General features: G+C 35.6%; 1 protein-coding gene across 4 annotated transcripts; it reads left to right on the top strand.

The window, feature by feature from the left end:
- The first annotated feature begins 1,935 nt into the window (after positions 1 to 1,935).
- Positions 1,936 to 23,601, top strand: LOC117604840 (peroxidase). Of its 4 annotated transcripts, none has more exons than XM_034325347.2 (13): positions 1,936 to 2,093; positions 15,136 to 15,279; positions 15,598 to 15,913; positions 16,026 to 16,243; positions 19,417 to 19,593; positions 19,673 to 19,869; positions 19,982 to 20,165; positions 20,281 to 20,623; positions 20,713 to 20,869; positions 21,046 to 21,219; positions 21,358 to 21,556; positions 21,673 to 21,778; positions 22,074 to 23,601. In XM_034325347.2, exons 2-13 carry the CDS (start codon positions 15,147 to 15,149, stop codon positions 22,159 to 22,161), a joined length of 2,292 nt encoding a protein of 763 aa, XP_034181238.1. In that variant the 5' UTR covers positions 1,936 to 2,093; positions 15,136 to 15,146; the 3' UTR covers positions 22,162 to 23,601. The 4 variants fall into 4 exon arrangements, with proteins under 4 accessions (XP_034181238.1, XP_034181234.1, XP_034181233.1 ...); XM_034325343.2 differs by lacking the exon at positions 1,936 to 2,093 and adding an exon at positions 5,370 to 5,779 and having other exon boundaries at positions 15,610 to 15,913; XM_034325342.2 differs by lacking the exon at positions 1,936 to 2,093 and adding an exon at positions 5,371 to 5,779.
- The last annotated feature ends 169 nt before the right edge of the window (positions 23,602 to 23,770 follow it).

The raw sequence follows: 23,770 nt of genomic DNA, 5'->3' as shown, positions 1-23,770 counted from the left end.
ACAGGTGTTTGGCAGCTCTGCAGTCTTCTTACCATTTTCGTGTCACGTTCTACTATATCAGTTGATTAAAATTTATTTTTATAAAAATAAGTGTTCAAACAATAAAACACTGTGTTTATAATTATTAAATGCAAGGTGCTAATTATATGTAAAGTATAATATTTTATTCATTCAAGAAACTTACAATTATTTATTGTAACTCTCTCTTCAAAGACTACCCTAATAAAACAAACAATATTATGCATTTTCCGCAAATAAATGAGCCGTTGTTTCGTCTAACAAATACTTAAGCATAAAACCCTCGTTCACGACCCCAGGAATCGATTAATGATAACATCGAAGTAAATTTTTTTTTAAAATATCTCTCGACCATGACTAAATGTAATGCATTATATTCGTCATAGTTTGCATCGTAAATAAATCATTGCTCGTTGTTTGATTAATTTCCAATGCAGATGTGAGATATGAGTTCACTCGATTGCACAACATCCAATGGATCGAGTTAGACGTAATGCCTTACTTTATTTTCTAACACTGATTTTATTTCTTTTCTTTCAGGTCAGGAGGACTGATCGAGAGCGGAGAAGTTGGACAAACGGATCCAGATGTGAAGGTAAAAATGTGCGCTGGAAGACGGTGTAATTTTTTATTTATTGATTAGCCGAATTATTACTCAATCAACAAAAGTTAAAAAATGTCCTAATATTTATGGAGGACAGTATTATTTTTATTGTTGAAGTAGGTGAAAGTTTGTGCGGGTAGATGCAACGCAATCTCAGTCATTAAAGAAACTATAGGATTAACTAGAAATAGAGAAATAAGGAAAAAATTGAAAACACGGTCAATGTCTTCTAGTGGTTTTCAGAACTTCAGTCCTAAATTTGTCCACGTAGAATGAACAAAAAAGAAATTGCTCAAGATGAAGTTTTCTAATATTTATTTGATCATGTATTGGAAGCAGGTAAAACAATAAAAACAACTAATTTGGCAAGAGTCAATAGATAGATCAATAAAGAGAAGCAATTAATTAATCGATTCTTGAATAGAATTTAACTCCACATTACATTGACCTTATTAACAAATTAAAACATTGCGTGGAATCTTGTTTTATATGATTGAAATAACCGAGTTTCTATTGAGAAAAAATCAACCAAGCCATAAAAAGTTTATCAAACGACATTCCATATAACATGTTCTTCGATGTGAAGTATTAATTATACAAATGGTCTATAAATTTTTGAAATTTGTCTTTATAATTGCAAATTTTCACGATACTTTCTTAGCGTGAAAACTCGAAGTTGCTTGCGTAAATCGATACACTAATTTCTGGGAAAATTGTCCAACACAGGAAACATAATATTTACAGGATTTCCTATATGTTAACACTAAAGACAGATATTGATTGAAAATTTTAATTTTTGATTTTTATCCCTTATTACCCTCCCAGACGAAATACAAAGCTGAAGCTTGGCGCAAACTATTTTTTCTTTACTTTAAATTGAAGAAATTAAAGAAATTCAAAATACTATTAATATTACATTAATTTTGCAGAGTTCCACTGCGCCATCCGACCTGGTAGCTCAATCTCAAGCATTTTCCTTGAACGGACATACTAATTGAAAGAAACTGCATCGCGAACTCGTAAGTAAAGTTCAAGTTCAATGTCTCTCGTTAAAACGCGAATCGAGTTAGCTGTCCACGTACACAACGGGACGGTCGCGAAGAAAAGTGATTCGGAACCGAGTGGAACAGAAAGTATCTATGACGGCCGGATACGTGGAATCCCTCGGAGTAGATGAACTTTTCATCCGGGGTGAAGATCGACCCGGAACGACCCCGACCGATCTTACAGAAAGACGAGCACACGATCGAGTGACCAATGAGAATGTCAGACAGGGCCTCGCTATCTAGAATCACTTGTTGGCCGATAGAGCTCGTCTTCGTATATAGTTGCAGTTGAAAAGCGAGGATCAGCCAGAGGCGTAGTCGAAGTGGCGCGAACACGAGCTGCAGTCTAATATAAACCGGCCAAGGTGGTTTGAACCAGTGACCAGTCATCGAACGTCCGAGTTACCCTAATTCATCAAGCAACCGTGAGTATTTCCCTCTCTGTTGCTCGATTATCACGAATTCCATAGATATCATCCCCACCGTTGCGATTTACATTCTCCCGCGCTTTTATTTCATCCACCCCCAAAACCGTCTACGTATATTCTTCATTGTACACGAATCTTAAAACAATTGTATCCGTTTCAAGCGGAGTTATGATAAGATGATAAGCGTTACGTGGGATCACGAGTCATTGATCCGCAGCTCCTTTTCTTCGACAATGATAGAATTTAAACAAATTTTTAATTGAACCATTGGAAATAATTATAGGTGATGATTCACACCTGTTCTTATCATCAATAGTTCATATTTATTTATTTTTATTTGGCACAACTATTGACCTCGTTGAAATTTGTCTTAGTTCTACTTGCATCTTTGATTGCAATGATTTTCTGTTGCATAATACAGTTCGTCCCAGATGTAAGATTTTTTCGATCAGAGGGGTTGAAATGTTTTTTTTTTTTTTTTTAAGAGATGGTGATACTGTTTGTGTATAGAATTGATTGTAATGCAGAATGACTAGTTAGAATATAAACATGGCAATGAGAATGCAAATATAAATTTTGCAGTGGCAGTAGGGTGACCTAGATTCGATAGTTATTTTTAAAACTGAAGAAGCGGTGCACGTTGATAACGGTTTAGCTAGACGGTGATTCTTCTATGAATGAAAATTTTATCTTATTGTTAGGTGGATTCCTCCAGTGTCGAGGATCGCTGGACAGAAGAAATTTATCACTTTGCAATATATAGTACTGAAAATATTTACATTTAATATATGATTAATCCTCTTATTTAAATTATTAACCATTGACAAATATTCAATTTCTTCAATTTTATTCAATTTCTAATCTTCGTTAGTTTTTCCTTATATCTAGAGAAGTTAAATTATTATATAAACTTTGCGGTCAATTTGAAATTCCCGCTAAGAATGTATTCGTCATTATCGAACGAGTAGTATCAATGCAGTTTTGTGCAGGTAACAATAGATGACGCATTTGTAGTATTTCTTCTTTGCGGCTATAGATTGTTATGCAACCAGAAATTGTTTTTTAAATGTTTCTTTTCAGATATCCTCAGGACTTATTTTTAGATAGAAGCAATTCACATAAATTTTATTTGATATTAAAGAGAGAGATAACGATGATATTGTTAGCCAGTTTTTTCTATTTAATCACAAAAATGATCCAAAATCGTCCAAATAACAAACTTTAAGCTGTCCTCGTTACTAAAAATAACCCGGTTGAAAGTAAAATAAATTACCAGATGGACATCTGAGCGTGGGCTATACTATTTGTTACAAAACAATAACAGATGCAATATAGAGGCAGAATAACATCCTTGAGCTTCTTATTCCCTTTCATTTGTAGTACATATGTTTCATTTCTTGTTAAAGTAACTTCCATTCTTTCGGCCTTCATTTTCAAAATTATTTGGGTCAACTCACGGAATCTGTTGAATTTCCCTCAATTAATATTTGAAATTTAATTTGTAATTTCTACATTTTTAAATAATACATTCAAAGTTGGATATCCAAGTTTCATTTATTTGAAGTGAGGAATTTTGATTAAAATTTTTTAATTGAAGTTGTGATGAAATGTTAGCTTTATAATTGAAGTTCAAGAAAATAATGCCTTGTTCAAACATCAACCTTGTGATTCCATTACAAAAAAAACGTAACAAGGTGTTGTAACACGACGAGTAGTTAATAATAACACTCTTGAAGCTATTTGAAAAATTTGTCACGTGTCACTTTAACATCGTGCAGATACTCAATGTCTTGCAACAACCAAGAAAACCTTCCTATTGACTAATACCTAACTATACTCGCTGCAGTTTCTTTTGAACTCGATCTAATAGTCTTGAATATGATACCGTTGTAATCGTTTGACCTTGTCAGTAACTCGTAATGTACTTTATATAACGCTGTTTAAAAAGCTCTTAAATGATCTTCCTGAGGCAAAACCTTGAAATATTTAATTTTTTAATGCAACAACCCAAAGTATTTATCGTCACTTCACTAGATATAGTTTTCCAATTTAAAAAGGATCTATAAACTTATTTTTATTTAATTTCCTCAAAAAAGTACCATAAAAGTGCCATTTTCATAAGATTTAATCAAAAATAGTCTATAGTGAAATTTTTCCATTGTGATTACTAATAGCTAAATAGAGGAATGTGACAATACATATAAAGAACGGAAAAAATGTGTGACGTTCAAACGCTGAAGAAATCCTATCGGTTCGGAGCAGAGGCAAGAAAAACGGTAAAGATGCCGGCCGGTTGAGCGAGCACGTGATACACGCGTGACGGATAACCATTTTGTACGATCTTCCTATAGCTTGCCCCGTCCTTTTCCCCTTCTTAGCTTGGGATTACTGCTTTTGCCATTCCGTTCCTCTCCATTTGTTTCTTGATGACTTTCATGACGAGGGGAAGGAAACGAGATAGACGATGATGCTCGTTTTCCTTCTGACCAACCTTTTCATTACGAATTACATTTCAATGGGAATTATATTTTCATTTTCAGAATTTCGGATTTATTATGAATAAATTCATTCAAAATAAATCCTGGGGAAACTTCATTTTGATGAAGTTCCATTTCGACTGAAGATTTAAATATTTTATAAAAATTGAAGGATTTGTTAGTAAAAAGTCCAGAAAATCAGTAATTAGTAAGTAGGATCTAGATTCTTCGGGCATTTAATAATTAAACAAAGTTCAGAAGTACAGAAGTGAATCATTCTGTAAAATAGCGTTGGGTTGGAGTCGCAGTAAAACGTCCTAAACAATTAATAATTTTTTTTTTAATTAACTTCATCACACATTTCGAGCTGCAAATAATTATAAAATGCAATATTTTTTTTATTTATCTTTTAAAATTACATCAACCATTTTTGTGTAATGCAATGATATTTATAGGACAAAGTGAAATTAAACTAAATATACAGGATGAAATAATTTTTACCAAAGTATCCTTCAACTTTTATCTTCATAAGGAACCATAAAAAGGTCAATTATATTGAATTGAAAAACGCGGAAAATTTTCAAAATGGAAAAATTTTATGCTTTTGCGTCGCAGCTATGAAAGTGTGAATGCGACTTAATGTAACTAAACGTTTGGAAAAAACGTGAAACGAAAGATCGAACGTTTCCAGAGCGTCGGTTGTTCCATTGTTGGTACGCATGGGCGCAGACATTGCGGTTCCAGAGGGACACGCGCAAGCGCATTGCAGAATAAACGGTCTAGAAAGACAGGAGGGGAGCATCTCCACCGGGAGAGCCAAATTCGGGTGGTCGATAGTACAGGAAGTACGTCCAGTCCGCGAGTGCTCGTACAATTTGTCTTTTTAAAATCAACGTTTCTCTGATACTCATTTATTATTTACTCGTTCTACTTGAATATCATTGCTAATTGTCCGAATAATCGGGTCTCGGAGCTGAATAACGCGTCGAAAGTGATAAAGAACTACCCGATCGCGTCCGGGAGAGTCTTATCGATCCCGCGTAGGGACAGCTCCGTTGTTTGCCAATTTTCTTCGAGAGACAAAAGTCGGGCCTATGGGCTTCAATAGCCCCGTCATTCAATTATCAAGCGAAAAAATGGGCGTGGACGTGTTTACCTTCCTGTACGAGAACTTGCGAGTCGAACGATTCAAGAAATCCTACTTAGGTAAGGAACAACCGACTCCATTGACTTAAACACTGTGTCCCTTGAACTCGCGATATCAACATGTAGATACATTTCAAAGTGAAGGGACGACTTCAGGTGACAAAGCGTTTATAGCGCCCCTTTATTGCTTTTTATTATTTTAGGGACATTTAGTTGATTATAGACGGATTGTTGGTAGCGTAGCTGAGTATTTGGAGTACGAAGCGATGGGACAATTGAAGTAGACACCATTGTTGATTTTTTGAGTTGGAAATATTTTTGTTTGAAATTTACTCTTCTGATTAGATATTTCAGCTATAAATTAGTCTACAATTGTTTTCCTCTTAATATAGTACATACAGGTAGAAGAAATCATTAGAAATCAATACCTGAGGAGAAAGTATTTACAGGTTTGTAAACCATCTGGAAAATAAATTTGTTTAAAATTCCAGAGGATTCTCTTCGATAAAATATTAATTTTGGGCTTATTAATATCGGCTATTGGGGATACAGTTGGACGGTTATCTTGTATCACCACTCCTTTTCTGTCAGTTATGTTACAACATGGAGGAATCTAAATTTAACGTAATTTCAGCTACTCCGTTCAAAACTGAGTCAAACTTTTTCTGTGTAAAAAAAGTTTCAGACAATTCTAGAAATTTAAATATTTTTACTATTGTTGTTTTGAATCAGAATTGTAGAAACTGATTGATAATCATTCAAATGCTTCGTTTTATCAAGAAAAATATCTACTTTTTTTTTTTAAACAGACTGACATTTGAACGAATATTTTGAACAAAAAGTTTATAAAAATAATTGTTTCCATTTTGTTTTCAACATAGAAAAAGTTCAATAAGTTTTGTACATCAGCTTCTTTCGTGATTTTACGAATATTAGATTAAAATAATTTATGGAATGTTATTGCAAACATTGCCATTCATTCTGTAACTCCATTTTGCTAATAACATATATAATAATTGATATTACACCTGGATCAATAGATAAGTCTTTCTTATCTCATTATTTCCATCGACATATTTCTTCATTTTATTATTAATAATATCACATTCAATCGTTTGTATGAAATCTAAAAGAATAAGTTGTGTAATTTTAATATTCGAAAAAAGTTTCCATCAAAATATTTTGAAAAAAAGAATAATATTTTTACATTTTGTAAATATTTATACTTACATCACTTGTTTGCTCGTTTAAACGATGATGTAACAACTGTTAACACTTTGGAGCACACATTTATTAGGACACTTACATAATCAAACATTTTGACAGAACTTCACAATTTTTCCTTCGGTATAAATTGTTTAGAAACTGTATTTTTTATTCAACTTAATACGAGACGTGTTAAATCTATCACTAGCCAGAAATTATTACAGACGTTGAGAACATTTGAGAAAATCTTGTGATAAAATAATTTAATTTTATTGAAAGGCAGCTGCATCTAAAAATATTTTTTCTTTTTTGTAACATCAACTAAAAAAGCATTCTATTTTTAAATCAAGCTGATTTGGATTCCAAGAATCGTTTTAAAGATTCTTTTTGGAGTATGAACGTAATCACCATGACAACATTTGATACTACGTTATATCTGGTTAAAGAGTCACGTATTAAATTTACATATAAGTTTTTTCGGAAACAAATTTAGTTGCCATGATTAAAGATTCATTGCCACGTGATCCTTGTTCTTTTCAAGGAACACGTTATTAACAATAATGAGATTGTCGCGATAACCTTTATTTTTTTCAAAGAGGGAACAGTATCAATGGAAATCTGTAAATTAGTATAACGATCTAGCGAACAAATGTGAAAATGTAAATCTGCAGCTATTGTGTAACATTCAAGGATACAGCACGAGATGAAGAACCGCATAAAATTTATTAGCAAGTAATAATTTCAAAAATATTGAGAAAAAAAAATTATAATGTACTCTCGTTAGTTTTCGAAAAGTGCATCGAGAAACCTTGAAATGTTAAGTGGAAACAATTAGCTGCAATTGTAACAATTTATGCTAAATGAGCTTCTGATAACCAAAGTGGCTTTGTACGTTACATTATCTACTATGCAACATTTAGATAACAGGAAAGTATCAAATTTTCAGTCATTTATGTCCCAGATAGTAATGGCCCAAATACACCGCCCTTAGAATAGAAATACTAGAGCAATGGAAAAGTACTGGGATACTTTGTTAAATAATTAATAAGGCACATGTATAAAAGAGGTAAAATGTCAGTTTTTTGTTAGAGGTATTGATTACACTTGTCGAATAATGTATAACATGAAATACCAGTTTAGATCGATTTAACGAGGAGCTTGCGCATTTCTCGGCTTCCATTTTGTCCCTCTTCCGGGGGCATGGCGCAGAGGAGAGTGAAAGCAGTGGAAAAGTACTGGAAGAACTTTGTTAAGGGTCCCATAGAATACGGTTAAGGTTATGGGTTATATAGGGTACAATTGTAAAGGAACCAGGTAGAGGAATTTAGAATTTTTTCATTTGTAGCAAGAAAATATTTCTTGTAAATTTGCGATAAAGTGCAAATTCGAAAATATTGTTTTTCTGACCGATTATTCTTCACTGACCTACAGCAAATCATTCAAATTGTTGTTATCTGAGGCTGTATTCTGCAATGCTTTTTCTCTTTCATGAAACGAACAGTATAGATGTTGCATACTATCAGTTTACTTTCCTGTCTTATGAATTACCGAGCAAGGGTTAGATAACAGATAATTGATAACAATCTAAACAATCCTCATTTATTTGAGTCTGCGGAAACGTTGCAATTTTCGTCTGGAAGGAAATATTATTCGAGCTAGAAGTTTCCGATGAATTTCATAATATTATGTTATCGATTAATAAATTCTTATCAATTAAAGACAATGTATTGACGTCATGAAACAAGAATAAATTTATCAATTATTACGTATCCTTTAATGAAAAACAAATATTATTGATAATATAATATATTGTTTACACGTATTATTGACGTCATAGAATGATAACAAAGTAAAATATTTTTTATTTGAAATATTAATTAGCACTTATCTGACGTACGTACGTCACAATTTGTTGCCAATCACTTTTGAACGTAAATATTAAATTTCCAGTATCATTGTTTATTTACAAATTCAGTAATTAATTAAAAATTAACTTGGTAAATATTAATAAACAATAATGGGTACAAGGGTCGTTCACAGAGGGATCAGAAAAAGTTGATCAATCCCTCAAACTCCATGATTCTGGACGCCCTTTGAACCGATCGATCGTTCTTGAAAATATTCCTAACTTCTATCGGAGATCGTCTGTTAGGACACGTCACTAATAACCGTGCTTCGCGCTAATATCTTGACGCTCGGTAAACAGAAAATCATGCGGCGAAGAATCGGCCTGCGATAACCTGGAACATGCTCGGTAAGCAGGCATGCAGCCGAGGTAGGGAGGTCTGAACGAGCACGTGCTCACCGAGTGATAGAACTTTTTTTTTTTTTCGCCCCGACCGAATAAGGTGACCCTATCCTGATAGTGGGGCCCCGTGAGCGAGCATGGCAAAACAAAGACAGAGAATTCGCGCTGCATTCGCGATAAGGAGAGGAGATGGCGTTGAACGAAGACAGAGATATATGCGCAACAAAATGGAGGGCTCAGGTGCACGGAATGGTGGGAGGTGAGCGCGCACACTAACGAGAGACAGAGATAGAGGTGCAAATGAGCGGGAATGAGACGACTTATGGAAAGTACGAAACGTTCTTGTGTTCGAAAGGAAGAAGAGAGAAAAATGTAGTATCGAGTATCGTGAAAGTGTGTACGAGGTATAATGTAGCGTTAGGTTGAGTAACCGAGGTCTCCGTAAGCGAAAAAAATAAAAAAAAAAAAAATCAGAGGAACATATGACTCACAAAGAATACGATATGAGATAAGCGAAGAGGATGACACGATTTTTGTTATAGGAAAAAAACGATTTTCGGAGTCCATACGCGATCGGTTCCAAAAGACGACAAAATGGCCGTGTGTACGCAGCTTAATTCACAAGTTCCTGGACAAAGAAGAGGCATGAGCGTATAGATAGGGAAGGAAAAAGGGAACGAGAGGATTCCAGCAAGTTTGAGCTGGGAATATCTGAGCAAAATAGAGAGATACCATTGCAGGCAAACAAGAGAGACGAGATAGCGCATTGTTAGGATATTACAGAACCCCTGTACGAGTAAGGGAGGTGTTCGTGTTGGGTATGAAAGAAAAAGACAGAATATCGTGAGATTGTGTTAGTATCGCAGTTAGTAAGCAAGCGAAAAAGAGGGGGCCCTGTAGAAAAGAGAGAGACGCGAAAGAGAGTTCACCAGTCCGTGGCGCCGTGCTCGCATTTAGTCGTCTTCGCTATCTTGAACACGCCGTTCGGCTCGACTGCGACCTTAGAATTTTTCTGCAAATATTTCCTTTTTCTCATCGAACGTGATCGTATTTCGTACGAGAAATTTCGAACGACGATCTCTATTCAGTGTCGCGAGTTTCGCACTTTCGCTGATTACTTCCTTGAACGTTCTGACCGAAATCTTCGTCTCTCGAGGAATCGACGGAATTTTCAAGTTTGCGTTGAAATTAATTATTCAGATTCCCTTTGAATGTGTCGGTAACACACACGCAAACTGTTTCACTGCTAACGGCAGGCAGCTGTTTCGCTTTTGCGTACTGAGAATGTTCCTTGTTGCGCCGGTCGACAACAATCGCTGGGCCTACACGATGCACGGATTGGAGAAGCCTATGGATCACGTGTCCGGTAATGTTGTGTTGTATTTCGATATTTTTAAGGCAATCTCATATTTTTCACACAGATTTCTTAGATTCTTTATTATCGCAAAGACGAGCGTCAGGGTAATGTTTTGGAGTGGTATGATTGTAACCCAAACAAACAGGCGTGCTGTGTTGTTTGACAATTGAGCAACGTGTTTCGTATCGTGGCGCCTGCTATCTGTAGTAAAACTTCAAAATTATTTTCAAACTTTCAAATATGTTAAGTAATCAGAGCAAATCACAACCCTTTACTTTAGGTATCTTGAAAGTTATGGTAATTGATTTGAATCTTCTGCAATATTATTATAGAAGTATCAGAAGCTCTTAAATTATTTCACAATATTTTATACAGTTGAATAAATTAAACTTTGTAATTTCCTATCGCGGTGCCCTGTTACTCTTACGAAATATAAAACGAAACTACTTATTTCCTCGGCTATTGCCCCCTTTGTTGAATGTTAATTCCAACTACAGTGCAATACATCACGCGAACATGTTAATTTAAATTTATCAACCACTGTCACTATGTCACTGAACGCAGATTATCAGTTGCTATGTTTAATGGTCTCTGGCAAGGCTGTTGGGTCATTTCAAGAATTATTTAGCGTTGTAATCCGAAATTTTTTATATTATTTTCAATATTCATTTATATGTGACCTTAATTAATGAGTTCTATAGTATAATGGTATCCTTTCATGATGATTTCGATTGATCGTTACGAGTTTCCGGCTTCCTGTGTTGATATTTCAGTTATCATGTCGACGTTTCGTAAACGTTGAAGCTTGCTTCTAGCAGAATTAGACTTAATTGTCACTTGTTGGATAGTTTCATTAGCCATTAGTTCAGGGAAATGGATGAATTCTTCGTATTGACGTTGCGGGGTGCTTCAGTGTCTGATTACTTCATGGTGTATTCTTAGAAAGAACTTTAGTACTCAAGAATGATTTTCAAAGTTATTGAAATGGATAGTAAACATTGTTCCCAAACGTACATCATAAATTTTAATAACAGCAAAAAGGTTAAAGGAGCACTTTGAATTATGGAGCTGCAAATAACCTACCACAAGAATTTGAAAAACACCCATTGTTCATATTGCATTTGCGAATAGAGAATAAATTCCAGCTGAAAATATACACAGTGAGAAAAATAAAATTTTTTGGCAGAAATCCTGGATTTTTCTTATTTTCTCCAGTGTTGTATATTATTTCAGCACCTACGATTTTTACTGTTCCATTGTTTTCTAGATATTTTTAACCACTTTGAAAAGCCGCATTATGTTTGTTTTTCTTTTGCTTTGATTGATCATAATAAAAATGATTAATAGATAAGAGGTTGTAAACTTGTTGATTAGTACAAAGTTCTCTCGTTTCTGTCTATGTTGCATTATTTTTATCGATCTTTCTTTTTATAAATGTTTTCAACAGAAATGATTTTTCTTCGTTATTGAAAGTGGCTGAAGTTTTGCAGTAATGCAATCTAAATATTTTTTATTCAGTTGCATCGCGGTTTTTTCCCGAAAATGTTTATATGGCAAGTGTCTGCATTATTTTTGTCAGAAAAACGAGACTTATTTACGGAAATCGGTAGACTGAACAAAAGGTCGTGACTTGTTTTTAAAGAGTTTGGAATATTGGAAACGTTATGCAATATTTACATCGTGTGCAGCCATGCTGCATAATTTACGGTCGTACTTAAACGAAGAGTTGTCACGAATAATCAACGATGCAAACAGACACAGACACAGTATCAATGAATTAACTATGCAGTTAATTAGCCAGTAAGACCGAAGCTAATTTGCATACGATCTAAAAATAAAACAAATCAATTCTGTTTTTGTTTTCTAATAGTTTCATAGATAATAATTAGATGAACTGTTAGCTTAATGTAATAATATTTTATAAAGTCCTAGGATTGTGTAATGTATTAAAAATTATTTATATCATAACAAAAAAATTTCCTAGTGAACTGCATTAACGGTGTGCTAATATTAGTTTGTTTGAAGAGAATCAAATGAAAAACCAAAAGATTAAACAGTATTAGTGGAAGCTTCATTATTATCTCCACCTCAGTCTTTTAACAAATGCTTCATTTCGAAAATAGGTGATTAGCATACGAGAAAAACACTGGTGCCGTTCAGCATTTAGCATTCTTCGCAAGAGAATTTAGATTATGCGATCGAAGATATAGAGGTGATGCGAACATTGTCGAAGAATATTAATAGAAATATTTCACCTTGTTCCATTTCTTCTTTTACCTAAACATTAACATTTGATTTAATAAATAATGAAAATATTTTGTATTTTGTACCACTTTGTGTGAAGAGATAATTTCTTTTTTTTTTTTTTAAACCATCTTTATTTTTAATAATTTGTATTTTTGTAATGATTCAAGTTCAACGACCTCAGGTATTCATACTCTAAAAGAAAAATTTAATGATCCCCTGGTTCTTAGACGTCCTCCATTTAACACAGAATAAACGCTATGACGATATAATAGCGGTAATACTAGATACCATGATGTAACGAGTTTTAATTTCATTGTTCCATTAAAAAGAGACGTGGAAATTGTACCGGTCACAATTAGCAGCAGCCTTCGTTATAAATAGTCCGTATAATGTTCCCAAAGGTCGGAAAGAACACAACAAAAAAATTATATTATTTTTTTTCTAAGTTACTTTTAATATTAATATCGTCAAAATTAAGATTATGAGAATTGCTGATTTCCGCAGGGAAGCCTGAGGGTATTTATGGAAATAAGAAAAAAATTCGTAGTTTTTAGAAGTAAAAAAAAAAAAAAAAAATAGAGACAAGAGAAGATTCGTTTCTAATAATTTTATTATCTAATCGCTTCATTCTTGGAATTAATTTCAAATTTATTGAAATGAATTAAATGAGGTCACCTACTACTTAAATTATTGCATAAAGGTCCTGAGGGTTATCAGACGTGGTTCAAAGGTTTCATGTACGTGACTTCATACATGTTTGTCAAAAAAGAAAGAAGTTAAATCACGTAGTAAGTTTTATCAGTATCTTTATCAATGGCATTCTCGTCAGCTCTGATAATGGATACATATGTACACGCGTCTCGATCAAGTATATTGTTATCTCATGTAGTGTCTCTTGTAATAGTAACATTTAGAAAATAATAAGAGAGAAAAGTTATAGAATTTTTAATAAACTTTAGGTTTTGGGATGAAAACATTATTTTCTAAAATAAAATATAATAAGGGATAAATGTGTCAATTAGTGAAAAAAGTTAAAGTAGATTTACAGCTGTGATTTAAAAGAAAAAAAAAAATAGAGTAGGCTCAGATACGAAATACGAGATCGTATAAAGGGGGCGATAAATGAATAATGACAAGCGCATGGAACGTTCATTAAACGTTCAATAAAGTTAATAAGTTAATGTCAAGGAGGCGTCGAGAGCCCAGAAAGCGTAAACAAGAATCCGATGACGTGCCCCTGGAAATCACGTGGGATAAAATGCATCGAATGAAAATAAACGTAGCCATTTATCTCGTATGTGTGTTTTTGATATACCGCATACACGATAAAAGAGTATCTTCAGATACATTATCGATAGTATTAATAGAATCGAAGAAGTTTGTCCTTTGTCGTAACTCATCGAATAACAAGCGTTTCGATTGGTCGCAGATTACTACTATTTTTTTATAATCTTATGCTACTGATGTATGAAGGATTTTCTTTTGGAAATCTCATAACCATTTTTATCATAGCATCTTTGATAGATCTTCAAGGGTTAATACTAGTACTGTGCGAGGTCAGTTAATACGTAAAAAGAACGATTGTCGCCAGGTTACAAAGATAAAAGTTCTTTTTCCCTCGTTCGATAATTTTCAATATAACAAAGTTATACGTTTATGGCAGGAACTGCATCGCATAAATTTCGTCTGACTCAGGCGGTCTGACGAATAAAAGAGCGCCATTTGTGTTTTGGTTTCTTCGTGAAAGGTTCACCGGTCAGTAAAAGTTAAAAAATAATTTTGAAGTTAGAAAAATTATGAAGAATAAGTTTTAAAAAATATAATTAAATTGAAATAATAAATTAAAGCAAAAATATAATTCAGACAAAATAAATTGAAATTTCTTATTTTCTATTACAGAAATTATTAAAGTGATTTTGTCAAAATTGATGCGAAGAATCATCGCATATACTAATTTATGTTTAATTTATTATAAAAATATGCATACTGGTTCCATCGTTGAATCGCGTGAATCGGCTAATTATAAATCATTCCGCGTGTGTTTTGCTCGAACGATTGATTTAATGCCTATAATAAAGAACCCCTCAATAGCATCGAATCGAACGGATTGAGAAAAGGAAATAAAAATGAGACGTGCATTTTGTTTATTCGGACCAACGATGACCATGAAACGAAACGACCAATGAATTTCTGCTACGTGTGTAGTATTTTGCGATAAAAGGAAGTAAAGTGCAGTCCCCGGTTGGTTTCGTAAACTGAAGTCTGTTAGGACGAGGTTCGCGATTTTGAATCATCGTGTCGCTCGGAAAAAATCTCCGCTGGATGATTCGTAATCGACGGTCATTTGTTTTTGTGCAGCCGGTGGTCTAATGGCGGGTTCCGTGGCTACTTTGGCGATCCTGTGGGTCTCCTTGCAAACCATGGGATTCCTTGGGAATTCCCATTCCATAGGAGCCTATAAATTGCCGATGTCTTTGCAGAACTATCTTGCCAGTTATACAGGTAAGCTTTTTAATAAAAATTTTATTTTAATTAAATGTTACTTTCGAGTGCTGAGTATCTTTGATGATAAATTTTATCCTGGATTACCTGTCAACCTTGACATTTTATTTTATACAAGTTTGAGAAATTATTTTAGAATAAGAAAACTAAATAAAATTATTTTTTTTTTAATTTCATCGCCCTATAAATGATGGACAGAGAGATTGAAATTATTTTATCCTTTATTATTAATTGAAATACTCCATTATTGAACACTCGTTTGTACCAAATGCCTTTTGCACGGAACTCAGAGTACCCGTTTTACCGACGTTTTTAAAGGTATCCTTTCAGGTTTGCCGATATCAAACTATCCTTACGAGAGCGTCGTAGACACGAGTCAGTTCCAAAATCAGCATTTCCCTCACATTGATGAGGAAGTCTTGAACAACTCGATCAGTTTCGCGAAAAGCTTGGTCGATCGTATGAGCACCCTCGAAAGGAACATCGCGAACGCTGGCGTTGAATTGATGGCACACACCCCGGCTGGAAAGCAATTCCTTGATTCGTATCCTTCCGAGGATGCTTTCGAGAGAGGCTTCGACGCCATCGTGGCGATGAAAGCTTCGTCCTATCTCCTTCATCAGAGCTGTCACAGGTAACGTACATCTTCTGAATGAACCCTGTGCAACAATTTTCCCTTCCAGCTAAACGAGGGAAATTAATGTAAAGAGAGAAAATTGATGAATAATCATTGATCCTTGTTACAGGTTCGGCTTGGAGAAAGACGATTGCGCTCGTTACATATCGACCCTGTCGCTGCAGGGGACTCCGTTAAGCTCAGCCTGTTCGACATCTCAGACGATGGTCTGCAATCCAAGGGCGAAGTACCGAAGCATCGATGGCACGTGCAATAACGTCGAAAATCCAAGCTGGGGTAGTGCGATGACCTCGTACACCAGAATTCTCTTCCCCCAATATTTCGACGGTAAGGATCGTTCCTACCGTGTGACCATCATTTCCAGAAAAGGAGGACCATGTTCCACCCACTTCATTCTGTCCCCGTTTAATCGCGATCCGTACCGTCGCTATGCTCGATCGTTTTAGCTCGTTTCTCGCCAGGCCAAACAATTCGGTTTCGCGTATACGTGATCGGTTCTTAAATCGAGAATAAACATCGTGAAAGCAGATCGCGTGACGCGACGGTCTAAAATTTCTTATCCGGGCGAACGAGACGGAAGAACGATCGGAGATATTCAACCGTGTACCGTAACGCTGTCGTCATTTCTGTGGTATAATAATCGTACAATTATTTGCAGCCTCTGAACGCCAGGCGCTTCCTTCTTCTCCATCTTCATTCATCCCTACTGATCCTTATTCTTCTCTTTGTTTCGCGATTCTGCTGGTTCCTTCGAGGGATAATTTTGGTCTGTGCGTTTGAACGGCCGACGATCTAAGAATAGGTCTCGACGGTGTTTCTCGTTGGTTCCGAGTAGCCTAGTTGCATCCTAATGTCTATGGCCAGAATCTGTACGAATAGAACGAAATTATTTGGAACATTCTGCAGATGACGATATAAATCGTCTCTCTTTTTAGATTCTTGTTGGGTGTTTCTTATTTTCTACATACGGTCTTGTTGTTTTAACTGTGATTCCACGGGTGTCTTAGAAGCATGGAAAATTTATTTACCATTTAAGACATGTTATAAATTGCCTTTGGTTTGAAACAACTTATACGGAGAACTACCCAAGTGTTACACTCACTTATTAATGAAACTTTGCCAGCTTGTAGAGCTGGTCGAACTGAACACGCCTATACCCCCTTTTGGGTGCAGACGGCTAATTGTTTAAAAGATATTAACAATTACAGTTAGTTATTCCTTACATTCTGAAGTATGACAAACTCACACATACAACTCGCAATCTAGAGATCCACGGTTCAAATCCTTGGTTTCCAACATTTTTTTTTTCGTTTTTAATGATAATTTGTCTCTTTTTGAATAACTATTACATAAAAATTATCATAAAAAAAAAAAAAAATTTTTGGGAACCAAGGATTTGAACCGAGGACCTTTAGATTACGAGTCATGCGTTTAACCACGGAGCAGATCAGTGATTTCGAACTTGAAGGTCCTCGGTTCAAATCCCGGGTTCCCGTTTATTTTTTTTTTTTTTTTATAATGATAATTTTATAAAAATTGTATTATTTATAATTTGCATCTGCACTTCTAGGACACCTATAAACTGCATTCAACTTTCCCTGCATAACATTCATAATTAGTGCATCCAAAAGAAAAATTCTGACGAATTTCTCTGTCAATCATCAGGCTATTCATATCTTCTCAACTTCAAACTGGTTTCTTGCGTAATTACATATATTTTAATGGAGCTATTTCATCAAGGACATCTCAAAAGGCAACATACAAATCATTAACCTTTCATAGAACACTCTGTTTCGTAGACAGTCAGTTTCTTCGTGAAGTTCTTTCACTCGTCGGCCGTCAATGTTCAGGACTTTGTTCCTAGAAAATCAGTCGAACGAAAAGAAGAAACGTAGCTGTGCCTCCTGTTCGAAAATCCATCGCAACTGTATGCAACGGTTGCAGTCGAGTTATCAACCTCGACCTACTAACCCACCTAGCCCGTTCACGATACCTTGCAAAAACATACGATATCACACACACACATATATATATACACACAAAACGAAACACGTGATATATGCAGGACACGAACACACAACGACGCAAAAGAAATTAAAACCATTCACGTCAATTTTGTCTCAATTGTAATTGAAAACGAACGAATACACAACTCTTTGATCCTTGGGCGCTATAATGGATTAAACAGAAATGAAAAAAGAAGACGAACGTTCGTCGATTGGCTTAACAAATTATATTCTGTGATTTGCATTACAGTTGTTGTGCGATAAGGCACATAGAGCATAATATGCCTGAGTGTAGCAGTGAATAATACTGCCTACAATAGGGTGCCCCGGTCGGGAGATTCTATCCAGCAGTAGAATGTGTATGTAAACTAATTCGGATATACCTAATAATGTATCATATTTAACACTAGTTCAACTATTTTCTTTGTTGATTGCGGTATTCGGGTCTCGTTAAAGGTGTCCGAGTCAAGCGAATGAAAAATTGGGAGAGGTCGTTCGCTAATTCTGACCCTATCATCTCCGTTAATATCTCGGCAGATTATTTAGTTTATCGAATATTAAAAATCAGGAACTGACGACGTATACACTTACGTGCGATTTGGCTTCTGTTGGTTAAGAAACCTAGGGAGAGCCTTGGGTGCTCCTAAGGAGAATCAAATCAAAGACACGGCGGGATAATCCTTCCCCTAATTTTTCTCTTAACTAAGGGAAGCTTAGATCGCACGAGACTTGTAAAAAATGACAGATCATCGAGACAATCATCTCCCAGTTTGATTCTCTCACTTGGGCACCTTCATCAGCCACTTAAATAAGTTACTTGATTCCTTCTGCGAGCGTTCTCGACGTGATATCACGTTTCGGCAAGCATCCTTAAGCATTGATGTAGATACAAGCACCGTTGTAATCGTATGAGAACGATCGTTTTTGTAAAAGTCAGTTCTCAGCGCGTGCTTCGTCGATAACGCATCAGAAACGTCATGTGTCGAAGTAGAAGACAAGCAAATATATTTAGTTGCTATGCAGCGCGAGAGTCATCGTTTTTTAAGGGATCAATCAGCATTGGGGAGGTTGGGAAAGCAGAGAAAAAAAGAAAAATTCGGATACCTCGCGTGAATGTTAGGATCAAGTGGACGGTCACTAATTGGTCTCTGAGCAGCTGTCGCGAGCTGGAGGCAGGTCGTAGGCGCAGTTTAGGCACGGGATTTGTACGCAGGATTTTAATATTCAGAATCAGAGACATAGTGCGGGAATTTTTGCTCGCTCTCGCGCTGTACGGACACTTTTGCACACGCGGCGATCATCGTCGAAATCGGAGTAATCGGTCCTTTTTATTCGTGTCCTCCTCGCAATTTCATTTCCTTTCTCGTTATTCGTTTACAAATATCACCTTTGATACATATCCGCGAAATTTGATAAAAGTAATGGCAGTGTTACTCCGATTTGACGACGTGCTGATACGTCGAACACGAGTCTAATGCTTAATTTGGCGACCAGGAATTCAAGAACCGAGGCGTATGGGGCACACGAAAAAACCGCTACCTGGTGCCAGGAGTGTAAGCGTGGCTCTGTCGACGCCTAATGGTCTGTCGGATGTCAGTAGAACGTTGACGGTCGTGCAATGGGGCCAGTTTATTGCAAACGACATCTCTTACACCCCAGTGCGGAAAATGAGTAAGCACAGTTCGATGCGAAGTACAGATATCGATGTTCGTTTTCCACGATATTTAATTCCATTTTTAATTGTTCTCAGTTTCATCAGGGAAACCGATATTTTGCTGTCGCCCAGACGGAAGCACCCTGTCACCTAGACACATTCATCCTGACTGTTCTGCGATTACAGTGCCTGATCGGGACCCTGTTTATGGCCAACATTACGTTCGATGCATGAATTACGTGCGATCTTTACCTGTTCTCAGATCAGAGTGCACCTTCGGACCTATCGAACAAGTAAGTTCGTCGTGCACTCAATAGAAATTGCGAAGAATTATAGCTTTGATACGGTAAAAATTAGTTTCATTTTTTAAAATGGAATTCAGCACTCTGTTAATCATTGTAACAGATGAACCAAGCTAGTCACTTCTTGGATGGTTCAGCAATCTATGGTTCGAACTTGAAAAAAGCTCGCGAACTTCGTACGTTCGAAGGAGGTCGACTACGAGTTCACAAGGACAATAGCCATGAATTCTTGCCAATCGGAGGCGTGGAAATCGCACCCTATTGCTTGGAAGGGTGTTACGATTCCGGTAATTTCAAATAAATTAATTAAATTCAGAGCAGCTATTATCAAGGGTAACCTTAACGGAAAAGTTCAATAATTAATGAACCATAATAACCATAGAATTGCTGATTTTGTTACAGGTGATCACCGTGTAAATACACATCCCCAGCTGGCTGTGATACACACCGTCTGGCATCGCGAACACAATAGAATTGCTGATCAACTTGTTGTGTTGAATCCACACTGGTCCGATGAGAAATTATATCAAGAAGCCAGACGCATAGTAATTGCTGAAATTCAGCATATCACTTACAAAGAATGGCTGCCCATATTGTTGGGCAAAAAGTATACCCGAGCTATTGGTGTTAACGGTGGAGGCAGTTATAGTCACAACTACAACTCTGTAGACGATCCAGCAGTCAGTAATGAGGTCGCAACAGCTGCTCTCCGTTTCATGACTTCTTTGATGCAAGGAAAATTGAGGTTTTTTATTTTTTTTTATTTTGGTAAAATTAAATTTCTAAATGTAATATCACATTTTTTAACGTGTACGTGTAATTACTTTGTTACAGTTTGACGGATAACGCACGTCTAGTCAACCAAACACTTTCGTTGGCGGAATACTTCTTTAAACCTAGTGTAATCGAGTCGGATGAAGTGTTCGATGGATTGATTCGTGGTATGGCTACTCAGTCCAGTCAGAAAATGGATATCAGCGTAATTGAAGATGTAAGTATGCTTTTATAGGAACATTTTTTTATTTCGAAGTTGTACGATTATAAAATTCTACTATCTTCAAAATAATATCGACCTTTGGGAATGAATCGATTAATAATAAATAATTAGGTAAATGGAAGCATTATCAGACTGTCAATATAAAATCTGAATCATTCCACGATGTATAGATTACTAGCAAGCTGTACGCAACAAACCGAGACAGCCTGGGTTTAGATGGTATCAGTTTGGACATTCAGCGTGGTCGTGATCACGGATTACCAGGCTACAATCATTATCGCAAATACTGTGGCCTTCCAGCTGCCAAGAACTTTGATGACTTTTTAGATTACATTCCATTAGAGGTAAATTAATGCAAATTATCGTCACAGGATAAATTGTTAAATTTTATAATAAAAACAAAATTGCTATATTTTCTTCTAAAATAGGTAAACAAGAATTAAAAAAAGAAAATTATAAATTTAATTTTGTTTTGTCGATAGATGATTAAAAAATTGCGCGATGTTTACACTCATCCTAACGATGTTGACCTTCTTATTGGTGGAATGGCCGAAAGGCCATTGGAAGATGGACTGTTGGGTCCAACTTTCCGTTGCTTGATCTTTGAACAGTTCTCAAGAACTCATCGCACTGACAGATATTTCTATGATTCGGCGTATCAGCCATATCCTTTCACACCTGGTAAGTGCGATTCAGCGTTGAACAGCCATCACATTACATTTCAGAAATAGGAATGGCATTTAATTTATCATTAAAAATATTATCTTTTCTAATCAACGAATGTATTTTTGTTACAGCACAATTAGCGGAGATACGTAACGTAACATTGGCAAGAGTATTTTGTGATAATGGTAACAGCATTACACAAATACAGCCGAATGTATTCATCAGACCACAAGCAGGGTAAGTCAATTAATTTTTACATTTCACCTTTGTTCAGCTCTACATTTGTAACAATATTTATTTCATGAACATTTAGCAATTCTTTTTTTCGATTTTTAAACTATCATTAAGTTTCAGTAGGAATTATTTGTTCAACTCAATAGACCACAAATTGAAGACCGTTCATCATCCCATCTATTTTTTATGAGAAGTTATTATTTATTTTAAAGCTGCATCACAACGATCACCAAGAATGCACTCAGTTAAACATTTAAGAATGAAACTACTATAAAATATGTAAATTATGATTCAACAGGAACAAGCTTAGATCCTGTACGGATTTCGAAGCGATCCCTAGCGTGGACTTATTCGCCTGGGCGGAAAGGGCCAAGGCTTACCGTTGATACTCCCCTTTAATTGGCTGGTCACATCGCCGCATCGAATTGCCCGGGTCGCTGAACGGGCGTGATAGGGGGTACAGAAAGACGACAAAAATACCTTAATCCGAAGAACGTTGACGATTGATCCAAATCGAAGCCGGATCCATGTATCGTCGACGTGACATTAGCAATAAACTAAGGGAAAAAAAAGAAGGTTTTTGCCGTGAAATCGCGTGTGTTAACGCGCAGATGACGAAGGGGGGATGAATAATAAAAGGGCAACGGTACACGCAGTACGCGACGATTAAGAAACGAACAAGGTGCAGCTGTAAACTAGTGACTAGTCGATTAAACGAGCACGCCAAAGGGTTGTGCGTTGAACGAACAAAACAAATCGGTCGGAGAAAAGACAAATATATAAGTGGGGATGACCGCAGTGTGACAATTTAAACCCCGTGAAAAAAGTCTTTTTAGAATAGGTTTACGAATAGCGTGGAGTAAACTTTGTCGATGTATATGGGAGAATGAACGTGTCAGAGAAGCTGAATAACGTAGATTACGCTGATCCTTTAATCTTACGATTAGAATATGTTTCAGTTTAGGAGTTAGCGTTCATGAGATCATGCTGCTTCAGAGAATCCATTGTTTTATTACCGTTTAATTATTGGTATTATTCAATGAGTCAGAGTGGAACTTTTTCTTTTAATATCTTGGGTCTATTCAACAATTCGCCCTACTCGCAGTAGTTTTGTTGCTTGGGCAAAATTAATATCGACGATGGAAGTATAATAAAATTGTTTATTTTTTATTTTTAACAATTTGCCTTCGCGATAGTAGTTCCAAGCAAATCAGTATAGAATTTGGTTTCAATTTTCTTTTTCGCATGATATTCTTGATGCTCCGTGGGACAGTGTATAAAGTGAGTGAATGAGAGTAAGTATTCGTCTTTGCATACTTAATCCATCGTGGTCCCACGTATTTTCCTTTTTCGTATTTTTGTTTTTTATTTTGACTCATCGACGATGGTACAATCATGAAGAATAAGAGGTGACTTGTTTAAATAAAAATTATTTTTCTGCATTTGTTTTCTTGTCGACGTGAAAAACAGTGCCATGATTGTACACACATAAAAGTCGTCTTATGAACAATAGGAAGACGGTATACGATCTCGATGGATTAATTTAATTAATTAAGAATTACGTTATAGTAGTGTCTCGATTTTGTTAAGCGAAGCACGACAATATTATCAAAATGATTCGAAGCGATGCACGAAAAATGCAAAGAGAATAAGAATGAGTTTTAGGATCAAAGAAAGAGGATTCGAAAGAGCAATAAATTTGCGGGAAATAATCGATATTGTAACAGAGATGCAGTACACTGTTGGACGTTATCAGAGGTGTTCATAAATAAGTACACTATATAAACAATTGAATTTCAAAATCAGAGCAATATATTTTTTTAAATTATGATTAATGATGTTTGCTCAGTGAAAATTACAAAAACAAGAAAGGTCTGACGATGAAGTATACATATATTAGAAGAGGTATTTATTAATATTTTCTTACGATAATTTTTATATTTTTCACTTGCAATTCATTGAAATCATTACTATACAGTTCTTTGAAACTGTTGA

The sequence above is a fragment of the Osmia lignaria genome, chromosome 5 (assembly GCF_051020975.1).
Source record: "Osmia lignaria lignaria isolate PbOS001 chromosome 5, iyOsmLign1, whole genome shotgun sequence".
Taxonomy (NCBI): Eukaryota; Metazoa; Arthropoda; class Insecta; order Hymenoptera; family Megachilidae; genus Osmia; species Osmia lignaria.
This window is presented reverse-complemented; position numbering and strand designations above follow the sequence as displayed.